General features: G+C 33.5%; 3 protein-coding genes across 3 annotated transcripts; all 3 read left to right on the top strand.

Annotated features, from left to right (window-relative positions):
- Nucleotides 1-4,399: 4,399 nt before the first annotated feature.
- LOC122610942 lies at nt 4,400-5,341 on the top strand. The gene has a single exon (XM_043783893.1). The coding sequence runs from the start codon at nt 4,400-4,402 to the stop codon at nt 5,339-5,341; it is 942 nt and encodes a 313-aa protein (XP_043639828.1).
- Nucleotides 5,342-5,839: 498 nt separating this feature from the next.
- Nucleotides 5,840-8,031, top strand: LOC122609742 (pentatricopeptide repeat-containing protein At2g33680). Its single transcript, XM_043782689.1, has one exon. The coding sequence runs from the start codon at nt 5,918-5,920 to the stop codon at nt 7,892-7,894; it is 1,977 nt and encodes a 658-aa protein (XP_043638624.1). The 5' UTR covers nt 5,840-5,917; the 3' UTR covers nt 7,895-8,031.
- Nucleotides 8,032-8,106: 75 nt separating this feature from the next.
- On the top strand, nt 8,107-13,000 carry LOC122609743 (probable polygalacturonase At1g80170). Its single transcript, XM_043782690.1, has 9 exons — nt 8,107-8,400; nt 8,542-8,670; nt 9,205-9,375; nt 9,476-9,496; nt 9,591-9,798; nt 10,336-10,417; nt 10,531-10,639; nt 11,223-11,339; nt 12,465-13,000. The coding sequence occupies exons 1-9, from the start codon at nt 8,206-8,208 to the stop codon at nt 12,765-12,767; spliced, it is 1,335 nt and encodes a 444-aa protein (XP_043638625.1). The 5' UTR covers nt 8,107-8,205; the 3' UTR covers nt 12,768-13,000.
- Nucleotides 13,001-16,186: the final 3,186 nt, after the last annotated feature.

Below are 16,186 nucleotides of genomic sequence, written 5' to 3'. Positions count from 1 at the left end.
TTTTAAAATCACATGCACATTCAACTGGTACCACCAACGAAGAATTATATGCAACCAATATCAAAATTAATTAATAAAAAGAATTAACATCATCAAGATCACAAAACAACGATAATTAAATTAACCCTTTTGAATTAAAAATATTGCAATCACATTATCCGTCTAGTTTCATCAAGGTGGATGATTAAACGTTTAGTCACTCATGATCAATCCACAATAATAAATAAAATAGAAGAGAAACATGATGTACCAATCATTTGATGAAAATAAATTGCAAGACAATAAGTAGATACGATCTAGATAGGTGCCCGTGAATCTTCAACGAATCCGCCTAAGAAATAATCTTGATTGGAGGAAGAAGAACCCTTGTAGAACAGCTCCTAGAAAGATTTTTGATGCCTAATTTTCGACCTAGGGTTTGCTATATATACTCCTCCAAAATCAGATGCAAAAACAAGGCAAGTCTGGTTCTCCCGTGCACCTACTGCGGCACAGTGGGGTTGAGCCTTCCCTCACTGCGGCGCAGTGGCTCGTATATCCACCACTGCGGCGCAGCCAGTTTCCACGGCTTCCTTTCTTCTTAACCAGACTGCAGCGCAGTCAACTCCTAGCCATCCTCACTGCGGCGTAGTGGGGGTTTGTCCATTAATTTTCGTGGATCAGGACTGCGGCGCAGTCACAAACTTGTACAGAGCCAAGTTCTTTCGATCTCGATTACTTGCCAAACTCTGCCGTCTCTTCCACTCAAATCAACTCTCATCATCATAACGCACTTCCGGGCCAATAATCATCCGAAAATGTACCAAATGAACGCACATCCTGTTTAGAGCCTGTAAACACTAACAAACACCATAAACGCGCCAAATGCATACAAAAATGACTTAAAACATATAGTAAAATGGTCAATAACGATGTGGATAATGGGTATAAATTAGTCACATCATTCATAAAAATTAGTAAAAAAAATTAGGATGAGATTAATGGGCCTTAAGGTGCGTAGAACTGACAATGTGATTGAACTTTTTGACAATTAAGGAGTGAAACCAATAATAGTGAATGATAATCTTTTGGTTGGCTTCACTAGTTCACTGGTGTTGTTGGGTGTTTTGTAGTATTGGTTGTATAGGTTTGAAAGAGAATTGTATTTAGTATGAATTGTTATTTTATTGAATTAGGTGTAAAATTTGTATTCTTACATATTGATAATAACTGTTAAGAAATAATATTGTAATTTGTTTGATTGATTTTAACATATATTCACATTGAGAGAAAAAAAAAAGTTTGATAAATTACTCCAATTAACTGATTTTCTAAAAATGGATTAGTATTCAAATTCTAATGAATTTTGATAAAAAAAAAAACACAAAATTTGTAATGTAAATCCAAACCAGTAAATTCTATAATAACAAATTAATTACAAACAAATTACTCATATTTAATTAATAAAACAAAAAAAGAAAATTAAAAATAAATAAAATATTTTTACAAGTGATTGATTCAGTTAATTTATCACATAAACTTTTGTAAGTTTTTAATTGGTTTGCAAACTTAACATTTCTTAACCCAAATTTCTTTATATTGAATTCTTGGGTAAATTACAATAATCATACCTGAGGTTTGTTCGAAACTACACTCGTCATACCTACAATTTAAAAATTACGTGAGACATACCTATCGTTGTCAAAAACTTACACTGATCATACCTATCACTGACGGTCGTCTATTTGGTCGTTAAGTCAAGCCACATGTCGTCATGTGAGGTATCAAAATTGTAATTTCGTGTATACTTCAGGTATCATTTGTGTAATTTACCCTAATAAAAAATTATTAAAAATTTTAGAGATTTATTTACACTTCAATTATTAAGTTGGGTAGATATTAAAAAAAAAAGATAAGATTTATTATGAAAAAATAATTTTTTTTAAGAGAAATGTATTGAGATAAATAATTGATACCAGAATACATATGTGATTATTATTTTTTATATGTGTATAATACATATAACACGGATGAAAACCATGAAAACCACTAAAGTTTTCAATTATATCACTATTATTATTATTATTATTATTATTATTATTATTATTATTATTTACGTTTGATGACATCCTTTTAAAAATTTTTTATTTTTTAAATTTGAAATAGTCATATATGTGTGTGTATGAATGTCAATATAGAATATCTACCCACTTGAATAAATGAAATAATTATAAATATTATAATTTTTTTATTAGGATAAAATTACAAAGATGATACCTGAAGTATACACGAAATTACGATTTTGATACCTCACATGCACCACACGTGATTTGAATTAACGGCTAAATAGACGACCGTCAGCGATAGGTATGGTCAGTGTAAGTTTTTGACAACGATGGGTATGTCTCGCGTAATTTTTAAATTGTAGGTATGATCAGTGTAGTTTCGAACATACCTCAGGTATGATTTTGTAATTTACCCTAAATTCTTTTAAAATTTGTGAACGATAAGTTGCAAAAAAAACCCTATGAAAATCAAACAATGTTAAAAGTTAAAAATAATTTTTAAAAAAATAACAAAAAAAAATAACAAAAAATAAGTTTAAACCTAAAATAAGATAAGAAAAATGATAAACCTACCACTGTTTTTTATAAATTTATCATAAATATACATGTTTTATAATTTGACTGTACAAATGGTTATGGTGTATAAAAATGATTTTTTTTTTTTGTAAAAATAGGTTATTTTCACAAATGCTTTGTAAAACTAGGATACTTCTTTTTACTTTTGCAAAAATAGGTTTGTCCGACAAAAGGTACCCCACATGCAATACCACATGTTTCATATATACCAACATGCAATACCACATGTTTCATATATACCCTTTTTTTTTTCCAGGAAACGTTTCTATTTAACAAGTTTTTCATGTACACCCCTTGACTAAGTAAGTATTTACATTTTCAAGTCATCCACCAACCATCTTTACTACAATTAAATTTTATCACCAACTCATTTTAGACTGATTCAAGTGCTATCAATATCACATTTCTTAATAAGCAAATTTCCAATACTCTTTTTCTTGAATCTGCTTTTACATTTCACAGAAAAAAAATTCCATGATTATCATATCCAGACTTAAAATGTCTTTCAACTTTCATGATTTTTAACCTTTTAGTTCTTTTTCTTATTTATTTTGATGATAGTGAATTTTCTTTTTTAAAAAAATGCATTCATTAAATACTAACTTTGTTGATCTCCTTTGTAGTTTCAAACCCCACACCTTAAATGACCCATCTTTTTTACCTCACAATCATACATTTGATGAAAAAAATGATGTTGGATTTGATGAAAACGCCTCACAACAAAGTGAAAATAGTAGTCAGTCAGGGAAGGATATCGAGGCTGACTCCGATGATGCCAGTGAAGTCCCGATTCAACCGTACTCTCAAGGAGTAACGGATTTCATGAATGATGTTGGCAATGTAAGAGACGATAACACTGAAGTATTTGAAGATAATGTTCGTGTTGATATTTGGAGCGAATCTAGAAATGAAATTCGACAAGGGATGCAATTTGAAAGCAAAAAACAAGTCAAAAGGGCAGTTACACTTTGGTTGATAGCTAAAAATAGAGAATATAGAGTTCTTGAAAGTAAAGATAGGTTATGGGTAGCACAATGTAAGAGTGTCAAAAGAGATATACCAGAAAGTTCTGATAACGTTCACTATGCGCCAATATGTGAATGGTATGTTCGTGCAATAAAAAGGAAGACTCACGAGATGTGGGAGATTACGTGTTGGGTGGATACGCACAACTGCTTTGGAGTGTGTATCGGCAATAACAATAGAAACTTGAACTTTGCAACTATTTCTTCATACATCCTTCACTCGATTGAAAAGGATGTCGATTACCCGGTAAAAAAATATTCAAGCAGATATCAAAAATAGTTTGAATGTTGATGTTGCTTACTGGAAGGCATGACATGGTAGACGCAAATCAATAGAGACTTTTTATGGAACTTGGGAAAGTAATTTTTCCGAAGTTCCTAAATATATAGCAGCTTTAGAGGCATCTAATCGACTAATCCTACAACAATTGTGAAGTGGTTTCATGATCCAAAGAGCTCTCCAGATGTTATGACGTTTAAATATGTGTTTTGGGCATTTGGACCTGCTATCAACGCGTTCCATTTATGCCCGCCTATCATTTCTATAGATGGTGCTCATTTGAAAGGTTCTTATAAGGGGAAATTGCTGTTACAAAAGATGCTAACAACAATATACTGCCAATTGCTTATGCGATTGTTGACGAGGAAACTTCACACAGTTGGTGTTGGTTTCTCTATAATTTCAGACTTTTTGTTGCACGCGATAGACAACTATGTGTGATTTCTGATAGACACAAAGGAATAGCTCATGCAATGACGAATCTTGATGGGTGGAAAGAGCCTTTAGCGTACCATCGTTTTTGTCTCAGGCATGTAAGAAGTAATTTTATGAAAAGGTACAAGAACTTGAGCCTCAAAAGGTTTTGTTGGGCTATTGGCAGCACCACCCAAGAAAGGAAGTTTCTTGGATACAAGAGACAAATAAAAGAAATCAATCTTGAAGCTTGGCATTACCTTGAACAGATTGATAAAAGCAAGTGGTGTCTTTTATTCGATGAAAATCGTCGATGGGGTTGCCTCACTACAAATATATCTGAGAGTATTAACAATGCATTACGAGGGGCCAGGCAGTTACCAATTAAGGCTTGTATCAACCTTACCTTCAACAGAACTGTGCAACTTTTTAGAAAACATAGTGAGATTGCAATGAACTGCAATACACCGTTACCATCTCGCATGTGGCGCGTTTTTAATAATCGTGACACCCGTGCACAAAGCCATCAATTTTCAGAGTTTAACTACACTGAAGGTGTGTACAGAATCATCACCAAGTTACGGACAAATGGTACAGGTGGAAATACACACACCGTCCATTATTTTCAACAAGCATGTACATGTGGTAAGTGGCAAATGGAAAGGTTTCCGTGTTCACATGCTCTACCTGTTTGTCGACACAGAGGAGATAACCCTTTCACCATCATCAACAGTGCGTATACTCCTAGAACCTACATACAACAGTATCAATCAAATTTTTTACCACTTCCTCATCCTGATTATTGGTTGCCTGCAACCTGGAAGATTAAAGGAGATAACTCAAAAGTTTCGGTTGGTCGAGGAAGGAAGCGTACAAACCGAATTCGTAATGAAATGGACGTTCGTCATCCTGATGAGCCTCGGAGGTGTGGATTGTGCCAACAACCTGGCCATAAAAGGAATGCTTGTTCGAACTTTCAACCAAGATTCAACGAGACGTAAAAGATGTAAGGTTTTTTTTAACTAATCTATTATTTCGGTAGAAGCTATTAATCTTATTTTATTTATTATGAAAGACATGACTTTTATATTTATGAACTTTTATTATAACTTGGTATGTTGCTACGCTGTATATATTATGTAGCTAATGTTTGAATGGGTTAAGATTATATAATGTTTGGTTGGAGAGTAAGATTATTTGGAACTTGGTCAATTTTGATAGTTTTTCTCTCATACATTGTTATTACTCAGTGGCCATATAAGTATATAAACCATTTGTCATGAAACTTTCAGCTAATATAAAATGTAGAATAAAAACATATATACTAAATAAAAGGGTGTAAATGAAAATTTTAATATTATAGGTGGGACACTCTTTGTCAGACAAACCCATATTTGCAAAAGAAAATAAAAGTAGCCTAATTTTACAGAACATTTGTTAAAGTACCCCATTTTTTTAAAAAAAAAACTCGTATAAAAATTAGTGGTACTCATCAAATAAGCTTCGCCTTTCAAAATAATAAAAAAAAAAAATCCTAGAGAACCTTCGCGTACGTTCCAATCAAAAAGAGGTGACAAATGCGGAGGAAAATACTGGTCGCTATTGCCCCACTGATCTCAAACTTCAGTCCCACGTTTGTCCGAAACGTATCAACCACGACATCTTTCTTCTTCCCGGACTCTTACTTTGAACCAAATCCTCGAGATACAGTTTATGCATGTAACCGACAGATCGAAAGTCTAATGAAATGTGGCTCAGTTGATCACGCACACCAACTGTTCGACGAAATGTCTGTACGTGACGTAATAACATGGAACATACTTATTTCAGGTTATAAGCTCAATGGGTTTTCAAGAAAAGCATTGTTTGTATATACCCAGATGGTTTCACAAGGATTTGTCGAAAGCCCGTCCACGTTTTCGACTGTTTTGGGTATGTTTAGTTGTGAAAGGTTGTATCTTGAAGGACTTCGAGTTCATAGTAGAGTGATTGTTCTTGGGTTGAGTTTGAATGTGTATGTTGGAACTGCATTGATTGATCTTTATATTAGTATGGGTTGTTTGGATGTTGCTTTGAGATTGTTTAATGATTTACCCGAAAGGCATGTTGCGACGTGGAATCAGTTGTTGAGAGGTTTTTGTAAGTTTGGGATGTCGGAGAAGTTGGAATTGTATTCTAGGATGAAAAGAGAAGGTGTGGTGCCTAATCCTGTCACATTTTGTTATTTGATTCGTGGGTTTGGGAATGAGAGGTTTGTTGATGAAGGGAAGGAGATGCATTGTTATGCTATAAAGGTGGGATGGCCTGCATCAGATGTGTTTGTTTCGAATGCTTTGGTCGATTTTTATAGTGCTTGTGGGAGTTTAAGTGATGCGGAAAGATCATTTGAGGTTATTCCGATGGACGATGTGATTTCTTGGAATTCTTTAGTTTCTGTCTATGCTTATAATGGGCTTGGAGGCAATGCCGTTGGGGTCTTTTCTATGATGCAGGTATGGGGAAAGAAGCCATCGATTCGTTCGTTTGTGGGGTTGTTGAATTTGTGTAGTGGGAATGCGGATATTCTTCTTGGAAAACAGGTACACTGTTGCGTCGTGAAACTAGGGTTTGATCTTGGTAGTAGTTACATTCAATCTGCTTTGATTGATATGTATGGAAAATGTGGTATGATAGATAGGTCAGTGTCAATATATGAAAATGTTCCTGCCAGAACTCTTGAGGTATGCAATTCCTTAATGACGTCATTAGCAAGGTGTGGCATTGTGGAAGATGTGATTGAGCTGTTTGGTTTGATGCTTGATGAAGACATTGGGTTTGACGAAGTTAGTCTATCAACCTCAATCAATGCATTGTCAAGGTCATCTTATGCCAGCTTGACGAACTGTAAATCATTGCATAATTGTGCTGTGAAATCTGGTTTTCATCAAGATCTTGCAGTCTCCTGTTCATTAATAGATAGTTATTCAAGATTTGGACAAGTTAAGTCGTCTTGCAAGGTTTTCAAACAGCTTTCTTCACCAAATGTAATTTGTTTTACGTCAATCATCAGTGCACATTCTCGCAACAAAATGGGAACAGAATGTCTCAAATTTTTTGAAGAAATGATTAACAAGGGTCTAAAACCAGATAAAGTTATGTTCCTATGTGTATTAACAGCTTGCAACCATTCTGGAATGGTTCAAGAAGGAAAGATGGTGTTTGACTCAATGAAGACTGTACATGGTGTTGACCCTGACAGTCAACATTTGGCTTGCATGGTTGACCTTCTTGGGTGCAAAGGTTCACTTGAAGAAGCCGAAGTATTGCTAAAACAAGCACAAGTTAGTGATGAATCTTTCATATGGAGTTCATTGTTGCACCATTGTAGGGTCCATCGAAATGAAGCAGTAGGAAGGAGAATTGCAGAATTATTAATAAAGATTGAGCCCTCAAACCCTGAAGCTTGGTTACAAGCTTCAAACTTTTATTCAGAAATCGGGGAATATGAAACCTCTAAACATACTAGAGATGTTGCACTAGCCAGAAAGATTCAAAGTGAAATACTTATTGTTTAACTAATGTTAACAATCACTATCAGCAAAAAAAGGCTGTGATTAAGCGTGGGCCAACAGAAGAGACACTTTTTGACATGCTGCACTAAAACATGTATTTGATGAGAAGCAAAGATATCTAAAAAATGTATATTCTTACATTTGAAGTGTTGTTCGTGTGGAAGATCTTACACCTTCATGGACTTTAAAGCCAAGCCAAATATATTACCCATCAAAATGACCATGTTAGCACTAATATTAACATATAAATCTCTTGAATTCATTTGATTTACACATATCAAACAGTATCTTGAAGCTGTTAGAATCCATAAATCATGAGCAAGACCCTATGCATTTCTTTTGTTGTCCTGTTATTGGTTTTTTACTCGGGTAAGATCAGGAGTCTGGAAATAGAAGGTGAAATTGAGTTATTTGACTTACCTTCATGTTTAAGTGAACATGGTAGCAAAGTACTCGTGAATGTTGATAGTTTTGGTGCTGTTGGAGATGGCATAGCTGATGACACAAAGGTGAATATGATATTAGTTGTAGTCTTAAGGATATTCTTTGACTGTAATAAACTAAGTTGTTATGCTGAATTTTGAGTTTTATGACTCACTAAGGATATTACATCTGTTTTTTTTTTTTTTCCTTTCTGTCTTGCATTACAGGCCTTTGGTAATGCATGGAAGCAAGCATGCTCTACGCCATCAGCTGTGCTTTTGGTTCCTCCAGATAGCACTTATCTAGTTAATGCAACAAGATTTAAAGGACCCTGCGAAGAAAATTTAATCATTCAGGTAATCTACACTTTATACCTCTGCATATCTTAAAAAATATATCCCACATGTCTCGCTAAATTAGCGATACATATTATTTCGGATGCCCCATTAAATTGGTTAACATTCCATCTTTTGGGATTATTATTTCAGAGAGATTGTAATACGTCAAATTTCTTACATTTTGACAATTAATCAAACATTTAAGCTTGAGAAAATCGATTACATGATCACTGAACTTTCATATTCTTTTTCTTTTCACTTGCATGTGTAATAAAAGATTCTTTAATTGTATTTTTTGCATTATCAAAGTCATATTTAACACATCACTTAAATTTGACTCAGGGTACGTACCAAATCCAGATGTTCAACAGTTCATATTTTATGCTTTAGTTCACAAACAATGACCTTTTCTTATATAGATTCATAATACTCTTTAAATTTTGTGTTTTGATATGTCAATTTGGATGACAATGGCTGCGAGAATCTAAGTGGTATGCTTTTAAGTGTTCTTATCATTAACATTCCTGGCAATTTACTATCGACATGATACAGATTGATGGGACAATTGTAGCACCAAATGAACCAAGTAACTGGGATCCTAGAAACCCTAGAATTTGGCTCTACTTTTCTAATCTCACAGGAGTCCTTTTCCAAGGACACGGAGTTATTGATGGATCAGGGAAGAAATGGTGGGCTGCATCTTGCAAAAAGAACAAAACAAATGTATAAATATTCCGAATCATTTTTAGTTATGTCCAACTTAATCAATAGTATATTGACACTAATCATTTTTCCTTTCTAATGTTTGTGGGGTCCTTTGCAGCCATGTGTAGGAGCTCCCACGGTAAGAAATTTCTTAGTTTCTTGAATATGCTAACAGTTATCTTAAATATTCTATCAATTATCAATGAATTTTTTTAATGGAAGACTTAATGCAGGCACTAACAATTGATCAAAGTTCATCTATTGAAGTGAATGGTCTTACTGTCCAGAACAGCCAACAGATGCATTTTACTATATCACGTTCTGAATCTATTCGCATCTTCAATGTTGTAGTCTCGGCTCCTGAAGACAGTCCTAACACCGACGGAATCCATCTTACTGCATCTAAAAATGTCGTTATTCAGAACACTAAAATTGGGACAGGTTCTTAATTATTCTTTTTTTTTCTTTTTTATTAAATTCTTGTTTACCTTGAAAGAAGCAATATGAGAATGGATTCCATACTAACCACTCTTTTGAAAAAGGGTACAATTTGATTCCAAGTGTAAGCATACTAGGTAATTCAAAACTTGAAATGAATGATTCACATTTTATACCACAATGAACCTTGGACAACATACTGCCATGGTAACAGGTTGGTGTCAAAACCCTAAACTCTAATTGAATCACTACATCTTTTTCAACAAGTAGTAGATTTGACCTCAGAAGTCAAACAATACTCTTCTAACCAAACCACCATTCATGTTACTACACAAAAAAGCACTAGAGGTTTCAACAGCCGACTATTATGGACAAAACGTGCCAAGTACGACTACATTTAATATCCTACAGTAATATAACACTGTTAAAAGAAATGTCATTGTTTTGGTATCTTCTCAAAGAAAGATGATTTTGCAACAATAAACAGATGAAGGGGGTTGAAAAAATTAATGATACATCAGTCTTGTATGTGATACTTAGGTGATGACTGTGTCTCAATCGTGAGTGGTTGCTCTAATATCAAAATGAAGACGATATATTGTGGGCCTGGTCATGGAATCAGGTGCTTACTATTTATATATTTAAAATGAATAATTGGTTTCTAACAATATATAAGGAATAGTAGACAAACACAGAAACTCATCCCAGGGTTTTGGCACATTTTGGCTATGCCAGTATAGGAAGCCTTGGACAAAATAACTCTACGGGTTTCGTCACAGCAGTAGTCTTGGATTCGGCATTCCTCAAAGGCACTACAAATGGCCTTAGGATTAAGACATGGCAGGTACTTATTTTTTGCTTAGAAAAAAAAATCAAATCAATAGTTACCCAATCCTGTCTTCCATGAGGTATGGGGGAGGTAAGATGTAGACCATCTTAACCCTGCCCAAAGGTAGAGAGACAACTTCCAGAGGACTTCTGGCCATTTTCCAGGATTGATGATCCAAATCCTTGACCTTTGTGGCTTTGTTCTCAAAGGCAAGGGGTTACCATATAAAATTGGTAACTTTCTTGCTTGGAAAGTTATCATTTATTCATCAATATGTGTGGTCCTCGTTATATTGGATTTGAGGTGCAAGTGGTTCTTGAAAGTTGACACAAGCCCAGATACTATTGCATTAGTGGCACATATGATTTATCTCTGCCCCATGTTGTAATACTTGATGAATATGTTTTACACCATTTGCCCTTTAAAAGCGGCAACACTTCTTTCTTTAGCTATGTATCACTTTAGATTTACATATTATCCCACGATCACAAAAAAAAAGTGAATATGTAATTGGGTATTTAAGATCCATTATCTTGTCATTGCTGAAGAATATTTTTAGATTTTTTGTCAAACATATGTTTACTTGTTTCTGACACAGGGAGGATCTGGTTACGTTAGAGCTGTTCGCTACCAGAACGTTCAAATGGTAGATGTGGCTAACCCCATTATTGTCGATCAATTTTATTGCGATTCGCCTAAAAGCTGTCAAAATCAGGTATAGTCCACGCCTGTAAATACTTTTGTGGCATTTGTTTTGTAATAGGAAATACTACGGGCATATGTTTTTGATAGTAAAGTGGTTTTGTAAAACCCACCCCTCTAGTTTGTTTACTATAACCCTTTCAAACAAACACCATGTTTTACTGTCATTCCCATTGCTCTGTTCCTAAACTCTTAAACCAAACACAACTTTAGTGGGATCATGATCACGTTGATCATTTATGGGTCCTATTTATATGGCGTGAGAAAAAGATCAGGTTCTATGATGTGAGAAGAAATGAAAGTGGACCAATGAAATACATCATGGGGAATGAGTGTTTCATGAAATAGTTTGGAATGTAGTTCTGATATAATTTCATACCATCTTCATAACCCATCTTTTACGCTATTTTCAAAGGTCACTTTAAGATACAATTTGTATTATGGATTTGCAGAATCACATTGATGACATTGTTGCAGCTTAATAGTAATTCAGATTAAAAAGTTGAAGTCAAAATTGAAGTAGTTTAAGTTGTTGGTAAGTTGAAAGCACGTCATTACCTGTTAACAAAGCCTAAATTAAGTGTATGGTATATGGGATCCCACCTTTGTTAGACCTAAATGATGCAAGTCTAATAATTTTTTGATTGTTAATATGTAATTGATAAATATTTTGGTTGCAACCAAATTTTGTACCTATAGAAGTTTTAGGTGACCATTTCAACTCATTTACTAATAATGGCTCCATTGGGCCATTGGGGTATGCTTTATCTCTAACTGGTCAAACTCATAAGATACGCATATTAGCTTACAAGGAAGCACAGTTGAAAGTTTCCTAAATTGTTTTTTAATGGTAGCTTCTTAAACCATTGCATACAGAAATACTAATGAAATATATCTGATATTAAGTTATTTATGTAACACCCAAATTATTTGTTAGAAAACACGATAATCTGGACAATTCTGTTTTTGACATAACCCAACTTGACCATTCTAATAAATTGGGTATTTAGACCTGTTACCCAACCCACTCATGTTACCACTTTTATATTTTATGATCACCTCAACTTTTATTAGGTTTCCAAGAAGAAAAGCAAGTGTTGCCAAAGGTACAATCATCTTTTTTTATATATATGTACAGACTTCAGCTGTGGAGGTAAGTCAAATTATGTATCAAAACATCAGTGGGACGTCAAAAAGTCCAAATGCGATGAAATTTGCTTGCAGTGACTCGGTTCCCTGTAAACAAATTGTTCTCAATAACATAAACTTACGGAGAACTGATGGGAAAGCTGCTGCAACTTTCTGCAACTCTGTTGAGGGCTTTATCTATGGCTATGTTCAACCTCCTGCAGACTGTTTGATGCCCTCTAATGACTCGTTCAACAATCCATCTGAAGGAAATGAACTCGGGAGTGAGTTTTTGATCCATACTGAACTTTAGTTTGTTAGTTGCTCAAGAGGTTTGAATATTATCTAAGCATTTGAGCGTCGTGTGAGTATACAAGGTATTCATTTCAAGTTGTAACAACTAATGAGTATAACTAGATGCTGACATCTGTAGTCAAAGACATCTTTTAAATAGATAAATAGTTCCTTCATGTACATACTTTTTATTCTTGAGTCGCTTATTACATACATTTGATGTTTATAAATTCAACACAAATACATTATATATTTGTAATGTTCATCGATATCTGAATTAAGCTTGTTAACAATAGCGCATACCCTAATTATAACCTCAGTGTATATAATTTTGTACAAAGTTGCTGCTCGCATCTGCTTTATTGACAACCGCTTAGGCCTTAAAAAGCCCCCCCTCTTTGTTTCAGTTATAGCCAGGGGTTGCTTAACCAGCCAGATTAGCATTAACCGTCTCCATCAAGCCACCATCCTTAATTAACAGTTGATTAGATATTTAGATATCAAGTGTTACAAAAAGTTAAGCAATGACTAACTACGTTCTATTGAACATGTGTTCATGAGTTGAATTTTCTTAACTTGGAGGTAGTCTTTCCAACATTTCTTAAGTAATTACATCAATGGACAATTGATGTCATTCATGTAGGAAAGAAATTGTATTAAAGTGGTACACTATTATAATTCTATTTCTAATCTATCCATATGACTGTTACTTAGCAAAAAGATATATATTGTCATAGTCTTTGATTATGGTCCACCACACAATCTTGCAGAGTTATATTTGGTTAATGTCTTTTCACATGTAAAAAGGTAAGAACATGAACATATGAAGTAACATCAAAGTTCCAATTAACGTCCATAAATAGGCGACTTTCCATATATACTGAACAATACTAATTAGCGTAAGTGGTTGCGTTAAGTTAAACAATGTCTTGAACCGTGACTATAATACACATGTAATCCCGTTATTACAATGCTAATAATGTTCATGGGCGGGCTAATTTTAATCGTCTTTTCAGATTTCTTTACTCCTGATCATGCATTACTTACCGTGGGATGAAAGGCATGACAATACGATATGAAGCATACGCGATATGATAGATGCTATATGGTAATGGTTTTTGGTTTAGGAACCAAAGTACGGCATATATGTCATATATATGTGCGTCAAGGAACATAATAATGCACCCATCATAGGTAATAGGACCGTTATGAGCCAAACTCGTGTGGTCATGAAAATCAAGTAAATTTTGAAAAGGTTTTCCATCCCGATTACTTGTGTCTTGTATTCATCTAAATGCAATGAAAGTCAATAATTCATGACAACACGTGTGGGTCTTTTTTACCTATTATAACTCAAAAGTTTTGAATATTAATGCATTTTTGAAAAAGTAAAAGAATTATTTGGACGAATATTAACGTAAGCAGTAAAAATAACTGTAAGGAGAAATATCCCAATGCATGAAACGACTATATATTAATTACTACTCGTATATCTTGTATATATAACGGTGTTCTTAACTTACACTTAATTACAAGTTTTATCCAAAGTAGATTAAGTATCTTGCTAATTAATTGGACGGAAATTTAATGAATACGAATAATAAGTATATGTGGTAAAACTTTGGATTTACCTCTAGTACAAAAGTAGTAATAACCCCCTGAAGTAATTAATTAATTAATGTGCTAATTGGATACATTTCTTTAGCTTTCACAAGTTCTGTAAAACTTATACACACATGTTTGTCGACTTTTATACAAAAAGTATACGTTTTGTATATAGTTTAATTAACATACAATTTACATATATACGAGTTAAAATAATGGAATGGTGACATTTTTCACAACAAAAACTAATCAAAAATACAATATTTCAAAAGAGAAAATATAAAATTCATGTATTAATTTACACATATTTTCTACACTAATTTCAATAATTTATTTATAGAGCATGTTTAGCAAGCAAGGGATTGTGTATTTTAACAAAAACCTCTACAACAAAAATATAACCATGTTTGGAAGAAACATGAACAATACTAACGGACAAGACACAGCTTTCATATGATTTTGTATATTTTGTTTCTTAAATATTAAACTAAAATTTTGGTATGTTATAACTATATCTCCATTCCCGGACAAATTTCTTAGATTTGTTAAAATAGACAAGACAATTATCTAGGTACATAACTCATACTCACTTCTTAAATAACAATTTAAATCCAATACTTAGGAATATTGTAGACATATAAGAAAGGGGGTGATTACACGTATATCAGTATATGTCTTCTAGATGTCATATAATCCCCACATTTTTTTTGGAACGATATAATCCCCACATTTTACACTATAAAAATGAAATATTGTGCTTTTAATGTGTTGTTAAACACTTGAGTAATGCTAATTAGTTATGCACTATGTTAGTTTTATAGACTTTTAATGCATCAAAATGATGTTTTTAAGTGTTCACACCGTTCTTATTTTAAAAGTGTCCTCACCGGAGTGTGACCCTATTATATATATATATATATATATCGTATCATTGTAATCAAATTATTAATCATACTATATATTATCATTGTTTGAGTTCAAGCTCTGAATTGCTAAAGGGTTCACGTAACATACCAACACCAATAATACTATATATAAAGCCAAAGATAAAATTAATCATCAAATCATCATTTTTTCACATACAAGGTTGATCAAACTTTTTAGTACGAGTACATATTATTTGATGCATGACGGGGCTAGTGGACCCCGGCCTTTAATTTGTTGCTCATGATAAGATGAAACTAGCTACAGAGCTAACAATTCGGCCACCATTATGCATGATTACCTCGATCAGAAACTAGTCTCATGAATGATGCGTACATTATATTACTCGACCCCGGCCGTGTAGATCGAGATGGTACTAACTAACGGAATGTAATAGATAAGTATATATCAACTCGATCAAATTAGCAAGACCGTCTCATATGTGAACAAATTATCAACTGCATGCTAAAGGTTTCCAATGAGGGTAAAATTGCATCATAGTAATATGAAACTATTTTGTTAAACTTAGTCACCGGCCATGAATAATGGATCGATAGATTTAATTATATTAAATTAATGAATGCTTCTTGGGCAAGTGAAATATATAGCAAACCACGTACGTACATTAATTTGCTTGATCTTCATCAGGTTCCAAGTAACTGACTTGCAATTATATTTTTCCATTTGTGAAAATGGGACCATATATGTGGATATATATAGACAATCATACATATATAGCATAAATTTACATTTACAGTCATACTAATTATAGTAGTTCTGTTAAACAGATCATATTTCAAATGACAAAAAACTAATGGCATGTGCCAAAACTCCTGTTATCTTATACAGAAAAAATGTTGTAAATTTTCTTTGTTCCAATAATGAATAGTACTATGACTCAGATATAAC

Source organism: Erigeron canadensis, chromosome 8 (assembly GCF_010389155.1).
Source record: "Erigeron canadensis isolate Cc75 chromosome 8, C_canadensis_v1, whole genome shotgun sequence".
Taxonomy (NCBI): Eukaryota; Viridiplantae; Streptophyta; class Magnoliopsida; order Asterales; family Asteraceae; genus Erigeron; species Erigeron canadensis.
Note: the sequence above shows the minus strand (reverse complement) of the source record. Positions and strands in the feature narration are given on the sequence as shown.